General features: G+C 39.2%; 2 protein-coding genes across 3 annotated transcripts in view; one reads left to right on the forward strand and one right to left on the reverse strand.

Annotated features, from left to right (window-relative positions):
* The window catches only part of cenpl (centromere protein L), a 37,573-nt gene extending 34,728 nt beyond the window's left edge, over nucleotides 1-2,845 (forward strand). The window contains exon 5 of the mRNA XM_072274758.1: nucleotides 2,259-2,845. Coding sequence (XP_072130859.1) covers nucleotides 2,259-2,360 — 102 coding nt within the window. The 3' untranslated portion in view covers nucleotides 2,361-2,845. The remainder of the gene's footprint in view (nucleotides 1-2,258) is intronic.
* Nucleotides 2,846-4,346: 1,501 nt separating this feature from the next.
* klhl20 (kelch-like family member 20) overlaps nucleotides 4,347-19,407 on the reverse strand; it is a 70,303-nt gene continuing 55,242 nt past the window's right edge. For both annotated transcript variants that reach the window (XM_072274335.1, XM_072274336.1), the window contains exons 9-11: nucleotides 18,552-18,760; nucleotides 13,049-13,155; nucleotides 4,347-10,050 (exon numbers count right to left, since the gene is read on the reverse strand). In XM_072274335.1, the coding sequence (XP_072130436.1) occupies nucleotides 9,966-10,050; nucleotides 13,049-13,155; nucleotides 18,552-18,760 (401 nt within the window). In that variant the 3' untranslated portion in view covers nucleotides 4,347-9,965. The remainder of the gene's footprint in view (nucleotides 10,051-13,048; nucleotides 13,156-18,551; nucleotides 18,761-19,407) is intronic.

A 19,407-nucleotide genomic window follows, 5' to 3' on the forward strand; every position in this document is an offset into this window, starting at 1 on the left:
CCTTCGGCCCACAAAGCTGTGCTAAACATGTCCCTACCTTAGAACCACTTAGACTCTACCTATAGCCCTCTATTTTTCTAAGCTCCATTTAGCCATCCAGGAGTCTCTTAAAAGGCCCTATTGTTAACGCCTTCACCGCCGCCGCCAGCAGCCCATTCCACGCACTCACCACTCTCTGCATTAAAAAAAAACTTACCCCTGACATCTCCCCTGTACCTACTTCCAAGCATGTTAAAACTATGCCCTCTCATGCTAGCCAATCCAGCCCTGGGGAAAAGCCTCTGACTGCCCACACTATCAATGCCTCTCATTATCTTGTATACCTCTATCAGGTCACCTCTCATCCTCCATCGCTCCAAGGAGAAAAGGCCAAGTTCACTCAACCTATTCTCATAAGGCATGCCCCCCAATCCAGGCAACATCCTTATAAATCTTCTCTGCACCCCTTCTATGGTTTCTGCATCCTTCCCAGAGTGAGGCGACCAGAACTGAGCACAGTACTCCAAGTGGGGTCTGACCAGAGCCCTACATAGCTGCAACATTACCTCTCTGCTCTTAAACTCAATCCCATGACTGAAGGCCAATGCATCGTATGCCCTCTTAACCAGAGTCAACCTGCGTGGTAGCTTTAAGTGTCCTATGGACTTGGACCCCAAGATCCCTCTGATCCTCCACACTGCCAAGCGTCTTACCATTAATACTATATTCTGCCATCATATTTGAACTACCAAAATGAACCATCTGGGTTGAACTTCATCTGCCACTTCTCAGCCCAGTTTTGCATCCTATCAATGTCTGTTGTAACATCTGACAGCCCAACACACTATTCACAACACCCCCAACCTTTGTGTCATCAGCAAATTTACTAACCCAACCCTCCACTTCCTCATCCTGGACATTTATAAAAATCACAAAGAGTAGGGGTCACAGAACAGAGCCCTGAGGCACACCACTGGTCACTGGCCTCCATGCAAAATATGACCCGTCTACAACCACTCTTTGCCTTGTGTGGGCAAGCCAGTTCTGGATCCACGAAGCAATATCCCCTTGGATCCCATGCCTCCTTACCTTCTCAATAAGCCTTGCATGAAGTACCTTATCAAATGCCTTGCTGAAATCCATATAAACTACATCTACTGCTCTACCTTCATCAATGTGCTTAGTCACATCCTCAAAAAATTCAATCAGGCTCGTAAGGCACGACCTGCCTTTGACAAAGCAATGCTGACTATTCCTAATCATATTATGCCTCTCCAAATGTTCATAAATTCTGCCTCTCAGGATCTTCTCCATCAACTTACCAACCTCTGAAGTAAGACTCACTGGTCTATAATTTCCTGGGCTACCTCTACTTCCTTTCTTAAATAAGGGAACAACATCCGCAACCCTCCAATCCTCGGAACCTCTCCCGTCCTCATTGATGATGCAAAGATCATTGCCAGAGGCTCAGCAATTTCTTCCCTTGCTTCTCACAGTAGCCTGGGGTACATCCCGTCCGGTCCCGGTGACTTATCCAACTTGATGCTTTCCAAAAGCTCCAGCACATCCTCTTTTTTAATATCTACATTGTCAAGCTTTTCAGTGCACTGCAAGTCATCCCTACAATCGCCAAGATCCTTTTCCGTAGTGAATACTGAAGTATTCATTAAGTACCTTCGCTATTTCCTCCGGTTCCATACACACTTTTCCAACTTATCTCGCAAGGGTCCTAAGAAAATGTGCATTTGTTGAAAAGGAAGCTTAGAAATGCTGTTCTTTCTAATAAATAAAAAAAAATACAAAAATATTTTGAACAGCAACAGCAAATGGATTTAAAACGTTGAATATACTCGTCAGAACAAGCTTTTTTCTTGAGAGAGAGTATCTTCTACCATGCTTATTAGCCTGCTATATACACAAGTCATTTCCTTAAGCCGAGTCAACCATGGTACTTCTGTGCTGCCTGGTTTGACTCTGAATCCAACAGAGAGGGTGCAGAATATAAAGGTGTCACAGGGAGCAGAGAGAATTAAAATGTTTAGGAACCAAAGGATGTGCATTGTTTGTGGATTGAAAGGGGTATCTGGAGTAAATTTTTGCTTGTCTATTTTCATAGTTTTACTGTTGAATCTGAAAATTAGGTGATGATAATAATTTGGGTGGGAAAAAATGGAATGGTGGAAACAGAATAAGCATGTTTTAAAAAATGTTTACAAACCTTGGTATAAGCAATGGAATTACTTGGTTTATCTAGTGCTAATTTTTACCCCCTCCTGCAGCTGTTCAACAACAAGCATATAGACCACGTGCTGCCATTCCTAACTGAGCTGGCTTTTCATCAGATACAGTATCAACCTCGTCTCTGCACTACTATGGATTAAATTTGACTGGATCTCGAACTTGCTCCTCAGCCACAACAGAAGACTGATTATCTTCTTCTGAAAAGAACCAGTTACTGGGCTGCGTGACATGACTGACAGGAAGGAGAAAATGGATGAACATATACAGAGCTACCAAAACATTTGACTTCTGTGCTTTTTTTCTCCAAGGAACCTGTCATTTTTTACATTCTTGGGCAAAATAAAAACTGCACTCTTTTTACTGGAGGGACCATCTCCTGTTTTGCAATTTGTATTGCACAGAACCGTAAACTGCTTTCACATCTTAATGCTTTCAGAAGTAGTATCTATTGAGCAAATTTTAAAACTAATTTTTCATATATATCTGCTCATGACTGGCAAAAGATATAAAATTATTACATAAATATTTAATGTCATTAAACCCAGTTTCAAACACCATGTCTATAATGCCATAACTTACTGTACAACAAATCTAAAGCTGTTAACATTAATAAAAGTATTAGTACCCTAAGTTGATTTATTCACTCTACAGAAAGCGCAATTATAATAAGCAACAACAATTCTTTGAAATCCCTACATCACCTTAATAAGTAGCCTTAGTTGTGTAACCCTTGGATTTATCATTCCTGACCCGTTCTTTCAAATAGTCTGTGCTTAACATTACCTCCTCACCTACATTCAAAGTATTCAACACAACTGCTAAATAAAAATGCTTCACTGCCTTTCTACTTCACTATCTGGTCTACTATATTACTTTATAGTATAACATGATAAAACTGTTCATGTCAAATAGACAAATGTAACTTAAAAACAAAAAATTTTAAAAAGATGCATTGGCTTTATTTGCAAAGAAGACAACACAGGCTCAGACCATTGTTGTACCAAAAAATTTACAGTTTATTTGTGGAAAGTGCACGTAACATTTCATAACTGCTTACAAAAGTCATAAAATAGCACTGTTGAAAGAAATTAGCACCTGGAGGAGATGCAATTGCCAATGACTGAAATCTAATTCTCTCAGACTCATTTGGAACTTGAAATGTGGACAACTGCCAATTTTGTTTATTTCTAAGTAGTATTTTTCTTTTAACAATGGATCTGTGGTAAAAATAAGTACAGGTCTTCTTTAATTTGAGTTTAAAAGGAAAGCAAAACATTAACAGGGAACAAATCTGATACAACTTGTAAAACCACCTGTTATAAAGTAAAATAATTTATTAAATCATGAAATAACCCTTCAATCACGTTCTGAGTGCTTGACCTGTACAACATTTTCAGTTTATCATATCTGTATATGTTTATGTTGCCCATTGTAATTAAGTACCACAACTACTGTATTTACTCCACATAAATGACTAGATATAAACCTAAAATATAGAGGTAGTCTTTTAAGCAATAAGACAGCGAAAGAAGATTCCAGTCCTGAAATTTAATCTTAAAATCAGAAAGCGTAAGAAATTACTGATTTCATTAATTGGGAGTGCCTGGCAGAGCGACATGAACTATTTTTAAAGTTAATAGGAAGAGAGGATGTTAACATTAGTAGGAATATGTAGCAATTTGATGAAGTCTTTCAACATAATAAATGGTTTAAGAATAATTATAAAATTTAATTTGACACTGCACCAACCATTCCAGTAAAGGTGCTTGCATGCATGCTCTAGGACTGGCTGCTGTAGTGAGAAAAGCACACACGTATGCAATGCAAAAACCCCGTGAATAGTACAGAATCGTGATTTGGTGGTGGTGGGGGAGGGGGGGGGACTTTGTGGCATCCAGCTTAAAAAATAAACTGATAAACTTAATTTACTCTACTTTTGCTATTTTAAAACCTGGCTACTAAAAGATTACAGTAGTTTAGATCACATGCTTGTGGCTGACATATACTGTAACTCTCCTGAGCTTCATTGGCAAATACAAGTACCATCCACTATACATTAGTTTTTTTTTTAAAAGGCTATGATATTAAGACAAATGAAAAATCATCCAGGCTGCTTAATTAGAGTGCTTCATTAATTCTTTGTGATTTTATTTTTACAGTTGAAACTTAGTTCTGACAGGGATTGTTACAATTATGTTTTGTCACAAAATACAGTGAACATCAGTATAAGCAGCAGAAGTTTTCTCCCAGTTTTCTGGCTAACATCTTACAACCAATAATCCTAAACCAGATATCTGGCCACTATCAAATTACTGATTATCTGGGACCTCACCGTACCCAAGCAGGCTACTGTGCTTCCTGAATAACAGTGGGAATTACATTCACTAAAAGCACTTTTGAACATCCCAAGATGGTAAGAAGTGCCACATAGTTTTTTTTTCCAGTCCTTATAAAGTATAAAACACAGTACTAATGAACACAGCAATAGGGTGGCACATCTAGTAAAGCCTCTGCCTCAAATGTATCAGCCTGTGTTCAATCCCTGACCTCCTCTGTTGTATAGCTTAAACCATTGCTTTATGACTGCTTAGTATTCTCCAGGTGCATATTATTCCTCCTACATCCCAAGGATGTGAAGATTGTCAGGTTAACTGGCCATCATACTTTACCCCCAATATGCAGATACATGATGGAATCTGAAGGAGCTGATTGGAATGCAGGAAGAGTAAAACACGATTATGGTCAGTTGCTGCAATGGATGCTTCATTTGATGCCAATTTAATGGGCCAAAGCCTTTCTCGGTGCAAAATTAGAGAAGTGTCAGGAGAAAAGTGCAAAACATCAGGAGGTTGGCTTGTTTAACTGGAGTGACAATGATTTGATCAACTTTAGGACAGAGGGCTAGGGGGTCAAAATTCTGTGGAAGAAGGAAGACATTTCATCTACACCAAAAGCACCCCTGGAACCCGATTGTAAGTATTGAAGACAGTTTAAATACATCAGTTAAATGAGAACACAAAAAAGACAATCATAAACACTCCCACTGATTATTTGCATAAATTTTCAGAGTGCTGCAAAAATTAATCCTACAAATGTGTAGTAATTAATTGAAATCAATAAATAATGATGAGATATTGCACAAATAAGAAAAGCAGGTGTTATAGGATTTGCTACATAAAATACTTTGGAATCAAATTGTGGGTGTTTTAATCCAATCCCATTAATGAAATGTCATTTAGTGAAAAATACTGTGCACCCAAAAGCCTGTTTTGGTCATGATAACTTAATACAAATTCCACCCATGACATTAGAGTCTAGGGTAAATGATGTGAATAAGAGACAAAGCAGCATCCATCTTTGGAGGTGGGTGCTGAGTAAACCTGTATTTCAAATCCATCAAACCATCCTAGTGTATCTTGTTCAGTGACTTGCTGCCTGTCAAATATTATCAAGAAAGAAAATAAATTGAACAATTACTCAGCTTATTACTGTGGTTGCTGCTTTAGAACTATTAGCATTACAGTTACTGACCTTAAAAGTAATCAATTAATAGTATGAAACATGTTTTTATTCAATGCTATAAATGCAATTATTGCATAATGTGGTACTGTACTCTCTCAAAGCAGCAAGAGAAAAAAAAATGAAGATCTGATTTTTAAAAAACTGCTGGAAAATATGTAATTTCTCTCTCCACAATTTCCACTGTTCCAGTTACACTAAGGATGGGAGAATCAGGAAATTACCATTGAAATTTACATACTTTTGTCAATATTTTACATCTTCTTAAGCTTTCTTATACCATACATAATGACACAAGCCTGAAAAAAAAATCAATGCCCTGCTTGGTATCTGTGATGTGTGTGTTTTTTTTTCCCCCAGTGAAGAAAAATATTACAGACAAGATTAATTCAATGAATTAATTAATTCAATGAATTAAGATCGCACAGAGTCCAGCCCTGTGGCTCAGAAAGGTAGGGAAAAGGAAGAGGAAGGCAGTAGTGATAGGGGTCTCTATAGTTAGAAGGTCAGACAGGCAATTCTGTGGACACAGAAAAGAAACTCGGATAGTAGTTTGCCCACCGGGTGCCAGGGTCTGGGATGTTTCAGATCGCGTCCAAGATATCCTGCAGTGGGAGGGAGAACAGCCAAAGGTCATGGTACATATTGGTACCAATGACATAGGTAGGAAAAGGGAAGAGGTCCTGAAAAAAGACTACAGGGAGTTAGGAAGGAAGTTGAGAAGCAGGACCACAAAGGTAGTAATCTCGGGATTACTGCCTGTGCCACGCAACAGTATAGGAATAGAATGAGGTGGAGGATAAATGCATGGCTGAGGGATTGGAGGCCAGGGATTCAGGTTTCTGGATCATTGGAACCTCTTTTGGGGCAGGTGTGACCTGTACAGAAAGGATTGGTTGCACTTGAATCCCAGGGGGACCAATATCCTGGCAAGTAGACTACTGGGGAGAGTTTAAACTAGAATTGTTGGGGGGTGGGAACCGAACTGAAGAGACTAGGAATGAGGCAGTTGGCTCACAAACAGAGAAAGCTTGAAGACAGTATGTGAGAGAAGATAGGCAGGTGATAGAGAAGGGACGTGCTCAGATGGACGGTTTGAGATGTGTCTATTTTAACGCAAGGAGTATTGTGAACAAAGCGGATGAGTTTAGAACATGGATCAGTACTTGGAGCTGTGATGTGATGGCCATTACAGAGACTTGGATGGCTCAGGGACAGGAATGGTTACTTCAAGTGCTGGGTTTTAGATGTTTCAGAAAGGACAGGGAGGGAGGCAAAAGAGGCGAGGGCGTGCCACTGTTGATCAGAGATAGTGTCACAGCTGCAGAAAAGGTAGATGTCATGGAGGAATTGTCTATGGAGTCTCTGTAGGTGGAGGTTAGGAACAGGAAAGGGATCAATAACTCTACTGGGTGTTTTTTATAGGCCGCTCAATAGTAACAGGGATATTGAGGAGCAGTAAGGGGGTAAAGATAGCCCAGGAAATTATAGACCAGTGAGTCTTACTTCAGTGGTTGGTAAGTTGATGGAGAAGATCCTGAGAGGCAGGATTTATGAACATTTGGAGAGGTATAATATGATTAGGAATAGTCAGCATGGCTTTGTCAAGGGTAGGCTGTGCCTTACGAGCCTGATTGAATTTTTTGAGGATGTGACCAAACACATTGATGAAGGAAGAGCAGTAGATGTAGCGCAAGGTATCTAATAAGGTACCTCATGCAAAGCTTATTGACAAAGTAAGGAAGCATGGGATCCAAGGGGACATTGCTTTGTGGATCCAGAACTGGCTTGCCCACAGAAGGCAAAGAGTGGTTGTAGACGAGTCATATTCTGCATGGAGGTCGGTGACCAGTGGTGTGCCTCCAGGATCTGTTCTGGGACCCTTACTCTTTGTGATTTTTATAAATGACCTGGATGAGGAAGTGGAGGGATGGGTTAGTAAGTTTGCTGATGACACAAAGGTTGGGGGTGTTGTGGATAGTGTGGAGGGCTGTCAGAGGTTACAGCGGGACATTGATAGGGTGCAAAACTGGGCTGAAACATGGCAGATAGAGTTCAACCCAGATAAGTGTGAGGTGGTTCATTCTGGTAGCTGAAATATGATGGCAGAATATAGTATTAATGGTAAGACTCTTGGCAGTGTGGAGGATCAGCGGGATCTTGGGGCCCGAGTCCATAGGACGCCCAAAGCAGCTGCGCAGGTTGACTGTGGTTAAGGCGGCATACGGTGTATTGGCTTTCATTAATTGTGGAATTGAATTTAGAAGTCGAGAGGTAATGTTGCAGGTATATAGGACCCCGGTCAGACCCCACTTGGAGTACTGTGCTCAGTTCTTGTCGCCTCACTACAGGAAGGATGTGGAAGCCATAGAAAGGGTGCAGAGGAGATTTACAAGGATGTTGCTTGGATTGGGGAGCATGCGTTATGAAAACAGGTTGAGTGAACTCGGCCTTTTCTCCTTGGAGCGACAGAGGATGAGAAGTGACCTGATAGAGATGTATAAGATGATGAGAGGCAATGATCGTGTGGATAATCAGAGGCTTTTTCCCAGGGCTGAAATGGTTGCCACAAGAGGACGTAGGTTTAAGGTGCTGGGGAGTAGAAAACCATAGAAACTACAGCACAGAAACAGGCCTTTTGGCCCTTCTTGGCTGTGCCAAACCATTTTCTGCCTAGTCCCACTGACCTGCACACGGACCATATCCCTCCATACACCTCCCATCCATGTATCTGTCCAATTTATTCATAAATGTTAAAAAAGAACCCGCATTTACCACCTCATTTGGCAGCTCATTCCAGGTGAGGTGGTAAATGTGGGTTCTTTTTTAGTAGGTACAGAGGAGGTATCAGTGGTACGTATTTTGTTTTAAGGAGAGAGTGGAATGGGCTGCCGACAACGGTGGTGGAGGCGGATACAATAGGGTCTTTTAAGAGACTTTTGGATAGGTACATGGAGTTTAGAAAAATAGAGTGCTATGTGTAAGCCTAATAATTTCTAAAGTAGGGACATATTCGGTACAACTTTGTGGGCGGAAGGGCCTGTATTGTGCTGTAGGTTTTCTATGTTTCTATTTTTAAATGTCCAACCTATGTTCCTTCTTAATGAAAGTACACCTGGTCATTTTTTTCAACACAGCCGGAGATAATCTAATGATTGATCTGTGAGACCTCTAACAAGATGCCATTCAGCAGAAGATTCATTATATTGTTTGCACCCACTGTAGTCATAAAACAGTGCAGTTTATGGTTTTTAAAAGTCTTAGCACTTATTATTCATCTAAAGCTATGGAAATGCTCCATGTGAAATATACTAATTATCAGTAAAACCTAAATGAAATCTGATGGCATTAGTATCAACTTTTCTAGAGTATCTCAAATTGACCCTAAAGAGGTATGCTTATCATGAGAAAAATCTTTTGCAAATGTTTTAGGCTTCCAGGAGGAAGAACCATGCATATTTAGTCATGACAACATTATACTCACTTTATGTGATATGCATTATCACACTGTGCACTTACAATTACAGAAAAAAACTTGATGTTCACTTTCTCATGAACACAATGCCCTTTAAGATTCCAGTTTTATTATATTTTAGAGAATTAAGAACTGTATTACTGCTCATGTATCTTGAATAAAAAGATACTATCACTGTACGAAACACAAAATTTATTAAGCATCAGGAAAAAAAAGTAGCAATGGGTGGTTTTAATAGTTATGTCTCCATAGTGGGACAACTGAGTTTCCATTTGCCCCAACTTAACATGACATAAATATTTTCTTTCTTTAAGTCCGTGGAATTGTTCAATTAGAAAGGAATAAAGTTTTTTCCACATGTTGATAGTCAATCATCTCCAAATGATGTGAACCAACAAATGTTTTCATTTCAATATCCTTGAAAAATGAGGATTAAAGAGTTGATTACATCCTTACCAGCCAAGTTACATTTGCGCAACTTTTCTATTCTGCCCATTTTTGAGGTGCTCCCAACTGTTCTGAATGAGAAGTCTTTCCCACACAAAAAAACTTCTACAGGCATCAATCTGTAATATCATTAGAACTGTTCACTGGACCAACATAGAAGTCTTTTTCCATCACTACGTGGAGCTTTGAATATCTCTTATTTTGATCAGTGGCCAGATTCTACTGAACTGAACACCAGAATGAAAGTGTGCTTTCCTAAACAATTACAGCATCCAGTAGCAGCAAGGATACCAGACTTCATGGTTTACCATATGTGGGATTCACAGTGTGTCATTTTGATAACACCCACTCCACCGCCCAGTCTGCGATAATTCATACCTCCATACAACCTGTTTTTTGTGGGGTGGGATCAAAAGATAGGGATAAGGAAAAAGAAGTAAACAAAAGCAATTAACAACTTCTAACTTCTGCAGGTTTACACAAATAAAATTCAACTTGCAAAATATAATTGCACAATGGCTTATGTGTAAAATTATTAATAAATCAGTAAATGGCAGTCATACACTTAGATGAACATACTGCATGTGTATAAATGGGGCATAGTTTAAGGGAGAACAATACATGAAATCATGCCACTCAGATTAAGACCATAAGACATGGGAGCAGAATTAGGCCATTCAGCCCATCAAAACTGCTCTGCCATTTCACATGGCTGATACATTTTCCTCTTAACCTCACTGTCCTGCCTTCTCCCCGTAACCTTTCACATCATGACAAATCAAGAACCTATCAATCTCTAGCTTAAATACGACCAATAAGCTGGACTACACAGTGCTTGTGGCAAATTCCACAGATTCACCACCTTCTGGCAAAAGAAATTCCTCCTTATCGCCATTCTGAGGTTGCGCCTTCTGGTCCCAGATTCCCCCGTCATAGGAAACATCCTCTCCACATCTACTCTATCTAGGCCTTTAAACATTCTAAAAGTTTCAATGAGATCCTCCTCATTCTTCTAAATTCTAGTGAGTAAAGGCCGAGAGGCATTAATCACTCCTCATATCATAAGCCTCGAATCATTCTCCTGAACCCTCTCCAATGTCAGCTCATCCTTTCTTAAATAAGGGGTCCAAAACTGCTCACAATTCTCAAAGTGAGGCCTCACTAGTGTCCTATGAAGCCTTAGCATTACATCCTTGCTTTTCTATTCTGGTCCTTTCAAAATGAATGCTAACATTGCATTTGTCTTCCACAGCATCAACTCAACCTGCAAATTAAACTTTAGGGAATCCTGCACAAGGACTTCCAAATCCTTTTGCATGTCAGGTTTTTGAATTTTCTCCCTGTTTAGAAAGTAGTCTATGGATTTTATTCCTTCTAGCAAAGTGCATGACCATACACTTCACTACACTGTAATCCATCTGCCACTTCTTTGTCCATTCTCCTAATCTGTCAAAATCCTTCTGCAGCCTCCCTGTTTCTTCAACACATACCTGCCCTTCCACCTTTCTTCATATTGTCCACAAACTTGGCTATCAATTCAATCATCCAAATCAGATATACAACGTAAAAAGAAGTGGTCCCAAAACCAACCCCCGCAGAACACTACTAGTCACTGGCAGCCAATCAGAAAAGCCTCCCTTTATAGGCTCTCTTTGCCTCCTACCAATCAGCCAATGTTCTATCCATGCTTGTATCTTTCCTGTAGTACCATGGGTTCTTATCTTGTTGAGCAGCCTCATGTGCGGCACCTTGTCAAAAGCCTTCTTAAAATCCAAACACTTGCATCCACTGATTTTCCTTTGTCTATCTAGACTGCTACTTCCTCAATTCAAACAGATTTGTCAGTTAACAATTGACTGCAACTTCTTTCCAACCACTGAGGTAATGCTAACTGGCCTATAATTTCCTTTCTTCTGCCTCCTTCCCTTTTGAAGAGTAGAGTGACATTTGCAACTTCCCAACTCTCTGGAACCATGCTAGACTCTACTGTATCTTAAAAGAACATTACTAATTCCACTACAATTTCTTTAGCTAGCTCTTTCAGAATCCTGTCCAGGTGACTTATCTACCTTCAGACCTTTCAATTTACCAAGCACCTTCTCCCTAATAATAGCAACTGCAGTCACCTCTGCCCCCGACACTCAAACTTCCGGCATATTGCCAGTGCCTTCCACAGTGAAGAGTGACGCAAAATATTCCTTCAATTTATTCACCATTTCCTTGTCCCCCATTACTACCTCTCCAACATCATTTTCCAGTGGTCCAATATTTACTCACCCTCTCTTTTTATATATTATCTTCGGTATACTCTTTGGTATTGTTAGCTAGCTTTATATTTCATATTTTCCCCCATATGGCTTTTTTACTTGCCTTCTATTAGCTTTTAAAAGCTTCCCAATCCTCTAACTTCCCACTAATTTTTGCTCTATTATATGCCATTTCTTTTGCTCTTCTGTTAGGTTTGACTTCCATTGTCAGTCACGGTTGTATAATCCTCCCTTTAAAATACTACTACTTCTTTGGGATGATTCTACCCTGCGCTTTCTGAATTGCTCCCAGGATCTCCAGGCATTGCTGCTCTACTGTCATCCCTGGTAGTGTCCCCTTCCAATCAACTTTGGCCAGCTCCTCTCTCATACCTCCGTAATTTATGATACTGATACACCTGACTTTAACTTCTCCCTCTCAAACTGCAGGGTGAATTCTATCAGAATATGGTCACTGTCTCCTGAGGGTTCCTTTACCCTAAGCTCCCTTATCAAATACATTTCACTACACAACACCCAATCCAGAATACATGATCCCCTAGTGGGCTCAACAACACGCTACTCTTAAAAAGTCAATTAAAGTTTCTACATTCAATACTGAAATTATACTTCAATAGTCCAATTCCAAACCTGTGGTATAGGCTCTATAGCCCTATAGAGTGCTATAGGGCTTTACATCTTTCTAGATTCACTGATCACTAACAGAAATTGAGATGGTGGGGAAAGACGATGGTGGGGGGAGGGGGGTTAGTGAAAAGGAATGTTATACAAGAAAATTTTAAAAAACGGGTTGGAGAGGTAAATTTTTTTTTAAGTGCCACATTAATTGAAGACACAAGCAATATAATTGCCATGCTCCTTTTTCCATCAGTATTTACTCATAAAATTAAAATACTGCACGTGGTGCCCATGAGCTCTGCTACCTGTAGGTGCATGAAATAATCTTATGAAGAGCTCTAATTTCCACTTCAATAATGCCTGCAGGAAAAAGTGGTACAGACTAGATTTACATTTTGTGATGCAACTGTCTCTGCATTCTACACCGAATACACATAAGAATGTACTCCAACCAGATGGGGAGCATTAAATCTGTTTTAACATAAATTCCATTTGTGCTCACCTCCACGTATTTGCATCTGGATCATAAACTTCAATGGTTTTCAAGTAAGTTGTACCATCAAACCCACCCACTGCCATCAGCTGTCCATTAACAACTGCAAGGCCAACCTATGAAAAAGAGAAAAAATAATCAGATTGACATGTTCTTCCTTTGTAAAGACGCACCATTTGCACATGTAAATTAAACACTTTCATGAAAAGAGATCCAACTGAATCAATGCAAAATGTACATACTTTAGGAAAAGATTTCAAATATTTTTACCACTTAAAAATTTTGTTTTATCAGTTTTGACAATGCAAAATGTTATGAGTTTATAAAAATGCACTAATGTATTTACCCATTATTAGCCAGACAAAATTGCATTGACCTTAGATGAATTGGCTTGTAAATTAGCAAAAGAACTGGTAACACACAAAATGCTGGAGAAACTCAGCAGGTCAGGCAGCATCTATGGAAAAGAGTATAGTCAACATTTCGGGCTGCTCTACTGACGTCAATACAAGTTTGAAGAAGATCATTTTATCTTCTGCCGAGGCAACTGGCTGCCCTTGGGACTCTGGATTCAAAGTTCAATAATTTCAAATAACCTCCCTTTCGTAATCGTAAAGAATTGAACTGACCAGTTTCAAGGTCATTTACCTGCAACCTTAGCTCAGTTTTTCCATCACACAAATGCTGTCTGATCCAGCAGCCCAAGTTTCCAGGAACTACCCGGTTCTGCATCTTACAGGTCCACTATGTCCTTTTGTTCTTTTTAAATATATAAAATGACTTCATTCATCTATTAACTAGACAGCTTTGAAAGTATTGTTACCAAGGCAACTTTGGTCTGCATCCTATCATTCATTTAATTCTATGCATTCTTTCCAACCCATGCAAGTTTCCTCCACTTTTCCAATTTTGATAAAACAGCACTGAACTGAAACAATAACAATTTCTCTTTCCACAGATGCTTCCTAACCTGCTGAGTATTAACAGTACCTGAATGGACTGCCAGGGATAGTGGCGGAAGCTGACACAATAGGAGTGCAAGAGGCATTTAGCCTAATACTTGTATTGTTTGTGCAGGGAATGAAGGGAAACAGTTTAAATTGGTGATCTTTTGTCTTCTGTCAAAACCATCAGTGATTTTAGTAACTTCAATGTCTGACACTGAGACACTTGAGCTTTAAAATTAAACAAATAATAAAGATTCAAATAATTAAATTAAAATAATTAAAAATTACAGCTTCCCATCTGTATTGTCTTCTAAATCTGTGCCCTGCATGCCAGTTAGAATCAACAAGGACTTCAATCTTCTGTTAGGCACTGTTCCCTCTAAGCTGCAATTTTCTTGTATATAATGTTTTATAGTAAGTGCCACACAGTTTTCAGGTTGTCTAAAAATTTCCTGCTCAGAGCAAATGCTGGTATGCGAGCTGTAAAAAAAAAAAATATCACAGGGAATAGTGGTGCTAGGTCAGGCCAAACATGTCAACTGAGAAGTGACTTCCAGTACAATACTGGGGAATCCTAGCAAAAATTAGACACTGCAAATCTACCTCAAGTTCTAGGTTCATAGTGAATATACTTAAATGTAGGGCATCCCAGATTGAGTAACTGAACCTGAGCAGTCCAATATATTATCTATAGAGCTCTTTAGTGGCTGAAAATGTTCAGGATAGCTCTACTCCAAGTTTGATACCTCCAGTCAAATGAAGTAATTCTATACACTAAGGTGTGGCAAGTTCACAGCTTCTAAGGAAATGAACACAAGTTAAGGGTGACATACGATCATCTTATATTGACACCAATACCTCCAAAGAATAATTCAGAGACACAAGGCTTTTGACAATGTCATAGTTCCTCTCTAAAACCAAGGTGTATAGCTCCAGGATTCAGCCAAATATCACTAAAGAAAAATCCTTACATCCTTCAACAGTAGATGCTTCCCACAACCCCAATCCCACTGACAACCATCTTTCAGAAAAAACACCAAGTAAAAATAAGGACAGGGCTCCACTAGGCAAAATCCTGTCTTGCTGATGCATTGTCACAACCACAATTCATCCGCAAAACAAGATTATGCCCAATAAAACTCTAATCTTCCTAATATCCTACACAAAAACTGGCCATCTGGTCATGTAGCCACATAGCACAGAGGAAATTAAATTTCAATTTGTGCAATTGGCAAACTATCCCCAATATTCTTCAAACATAGTCACTCAAAGCAGTGTCCTTGTCAATGCTGGAAAACCCCCGGTGCTAGAGGTACAGGATATTCCTAATGTTTGTGATGGAGGAGTCTGGCATTTTGTCTAAAGGACATCATTAAACTATATTAAAGCCTTTATCTGAGGGGATGTAGGAGAACTCTTCCACTGGAGGCAGCAGTCCTCATACATCTGAGAGTGACCTTACTGTGAATGAACTTGGTTCCTTGTTGATGCAGGGTGTCTGGTTGCATGCTTCCTTTCTGTTTTAATATGGGGGTTATGATACAATTGTGTGACCTGCAAGGCCATTTCAGAAGGCAACAAAAAAAATAAGCTACTTGAAGAACTCAGCTGTCAAGCATCTGTGCAAGCGAAGGGGTTGTTGAAGGTTTAGGTCAAGACTTTGGATATTCATTCTCCATTTCAGAAGGCTGTTAAGAGTCTATCGATTCCTGGAGTTACAAGGAGGTCAGATAAAGTAATGATAGCAGGATGTGCTTAGAATGTGTTAGGGATAATTTTGGAGTTATGATATTATGGGACATTCTGATTCTGTCTATTTGAAGCTAATAGAAGACAATGGGCAAATATTACTGCTACTACCACATTGTTAAAAGTGTATCCCTGCCTCTTAATGCACAGTGCACGACAGATCTGCTTTGTCTCTTAGCTTTCTGGTAAATTGTATATTCATGGAGCCACCCTCAACACAAGAGCAAAGGGGGTACATCCTGGAATATACAATATAAAGAGCTTCTGCTAGTTGGGATGTGCCACCATTGTGAAAAAAATGTAATCTGTAAATTTACCGGACTATATTTAGAATGTTAAAGTTAAGTAGGCGATCAAAGCAATTGAAACTGTTGGTAACTGTTTATTGTTAATTTTCTGTTGAAGTACAAAATATTGTCAGGTGAGTGAGATTCTCTTGGATTTGTTGTGTGAATAGAGAATTTTATATTTCCCAGTTATAGCTTCCCTTTGACTCAGTTTTAGTTTAGTCACAACAGGAAGATTTCCTGATGGACCAAAACAGGAAATGCAGGAAACAGTAAAGATGATACCAATCAGAAACAGCAGGATGCAGGCAGGCAGTACAACAGACAGATGACTGGCAGATGGAATTTAATACTGCGAAGTGTGAGGTGGTACATTATAGTTGAAGTAATGCATAGTTATAAACACCAGAGTTCTAAGAAGTGTAGGAGAGAGACCTGGTAGGATGAGGGTTACATGTGCATGATCTTTGAAGAACGTCAAACATATTGAAAGAGTAGTTAGCAAAGTCTATGGCATCTTCAGCTCATAAACAGAAGTACTAAGCACGACAGTAGGGAACATATACTGAATCTTAAAAAGTTCTAGCTAACTTAGGAACTTTAACAATCAAATAGATGAAAAATTCAGAAGAATTTATTTTAATCAAAAGTAATTTAGATACGTGTCTTAGTGATAACTTCTATTCAATGAAGCAGTGAAACCAAGGGAATTCAAGACTTAATTGGTGAATTATAATTGAAGATTTAGTTCATAAAAGGCAAAAAAAAAAAATCTAATTTATTTTCTCTTCCTTCCTCGTTCACAATATAGCTTGGAAATGATGCTTTCAGCCACTTTTGAGAGTTCTGAGGTGGCTGATGAAGCCAAGGTGGAAATCACAGACAAAGACAGATACAGCATGGAAACAGACCCATTATCCCACTGAGACCACTCCACAGCAATTATTCAATTGCAGCAATTGTACCCCCACCCAATCTGCCTTCCCTAAGCCTCCAGAGTCTACTATTCACCTACACACCAGAGGCAATTTACAATGTTCAACTAAACTACCAATCTGCATATCTGAGAAGAAATTGGAGTACCAATAGGAAATATGCAGGCACTGGGAGAACATGCAAACTATACAAGGACAGCACTTGAATACAAGATTGAACTTGGGTTGCTGGTGCTGTGAGGCAGTGGTTTTTATAGCTGAGGCACTCTGTTAGCATCTTAGACGATAGAATACATAGGAGTGTTGTTTGTAAAGTGGGACACTTCTTTTGACATTTTCACAAGGTCTCTATCTTATCCTGATAAATAAACTCACCATTCTCAATATCATCTCTAATACTCCTCCATTTTGAGTGAACATAAAGGACTCCTAGGAGTCAGAAGGGATGTTGCGTTGCTTCAAGGATGCTTTGTCTGCCTTTTAATTTCTTCCTGTGACTGATCTCAGAATAGAATGAGTATGTTTCAAGAATCTGGTGCTGGGCAACTAAAGAATACAAATTCTATCACTCTTCTTGGTGAAAGATCAAATCAAAAATGAGCCTCCTGAATATCCCAAGGCACTGGAAAGATATAAGCAAGTTGGGAAGTTGAACCTTATTAAGGTATACAGTACATGGTGCAAATATAAATGGGCATACTGGGAATATTAGATAACTGTCTACTGAAATAGTATAGGATTGGCTTGTATTCCCTTGAACATGTGGTTATCAAATTAATGTATTTTTGATGCTCAATAAATTTGATAGGATAGATGGAAACTAATTTTCACATTGTTCAAAATGTATTTTTAGAGTACTTACATAGAGTTTCTGAAGGTTATTTGATTATTATCATCTTACAGGAATTAAAGTGTGTATATTTGTGTTACTATCCACGATCAGCTAATCTGGTCAATTCTAAATCTTGACTTCACTGCAGATCTAAGCATTTATTTGTGAGGTTAAGATCGATGTAAGGTAGAGAATATGAGGTTAGAGATCAGACAGAAAAGTATTGGCCTGCTGCCAACTTGCAATCAAAGATAGAACAAGAGAGTTAACTATTCACAGCTCTTTTCATTACTCTCAAAACATTCACCCTGCACATGGAATAAAGCCACAATAACGATACAAGGACAACTGTTGTGTGAGTGACCAATGTGGCTTTGAGGGACAGAATAAAGGTTATACTGAATCCATGCAAAAAGCCAACAGACCATATACTGGGAGAACATGCAAACTATACAACAATATCACGTGGCTCAGTGAAAATTGTTTTATATATTAGTCCCTCCAAGTTTTCAAAATCTAGCACCTATTTTGTTAAGATTAACAAGGTGTCTACAGATATCTCAAGCTGGACAGCCATTGCCAAGATGGGATTTGAAAGAAAATGACTTTTTTGCTTTAATCCCGTTTTGGCAGTGGCTGACCAGCTTGAGGTATCTTGTGCAAAGACTATTCAACATCCTTCTATTTTATTATTCTAATGAAGCATTGCTGTTTTACTCTGGAAATCCAATTCACATCTGCTTCATTAGGATCTATACTCACCCCACTCCTCCGTGATGTCATAGCCACAACTGGAGACCACTGGTTAGTACGGGGATTGAACCTCTCAGCACTGCTTAATTCTGTGGTATCATCTCTTCCTCCAACGGCGTAAATCATGTCCTGGTAAACAGAACATCCCAAGTGCTTTCGGCGAGTTCCCATCGGTGCAATGGTATGCCATCGGTTTTCCTGTGGACTGTAGCGTTCAACTACAGGTAGAAAATACAAGCCAATCTTGATCAGCCACCATAGTACCATGGAAGTTCTCCTCTGATCTGAAATATCCCTCTCTCCCTACAGTTGTGCATCTTGCATACTTTTCAAAAGTTATAAATCCAAATGTCACTTTCTATTGGATTTTGTGTTACAAACCACTTTCCTCAGTCCAAAAGGAGCTGTATTAACAACCCGATCAGTTCTCAAGCCTATGCACAAAGACATTATATAAGAATACTCAGTTGTTAATTTTTAGTTACCTTTTTAGTGCAAAAAGGGCTCATTTCAGCTCCTTGTGTGCAGCACCTTCTATTCCATAGTGAAAAAAGGACCCATGAAACAATACACAGAGGGTCAAGTCTCACCACTAAGGTAGCTGGACACTGTCGCCTACACAACATTTACAAGTACATCATTATTTATTTTCTGGATCTTTGATAAAAGAAAATGTTCTTACACTGTGGTATTCTCAAAAATTAATTCTGTTTCAGGCTCTAATTGTAAATCATACTGCACAGGGATATGAATTATGGAGTCACTGTCATAATGGAATAACAGAATTTGAGCACCACTGTAGCATAGTGGTTAGCACGATGCTATTACATTGTGGGGAGTTCTGGATTTTGGAGTTCAATTCTGG

This window comes from Mobula birostris, chromosome 12 (genome assembly GCF_030028105.1).
Source record: "Mobula birostris isolate sMobBir1 chromosome 12, sMobBir1.hap1, whole genome shotgun sequence".
Lineage (NCBI taxonomy): Eukaryota > Metazoa > Chordata > Chondrichthyes > Myliobatiformes > Myliobatidae > Mobula > Mobula birostris.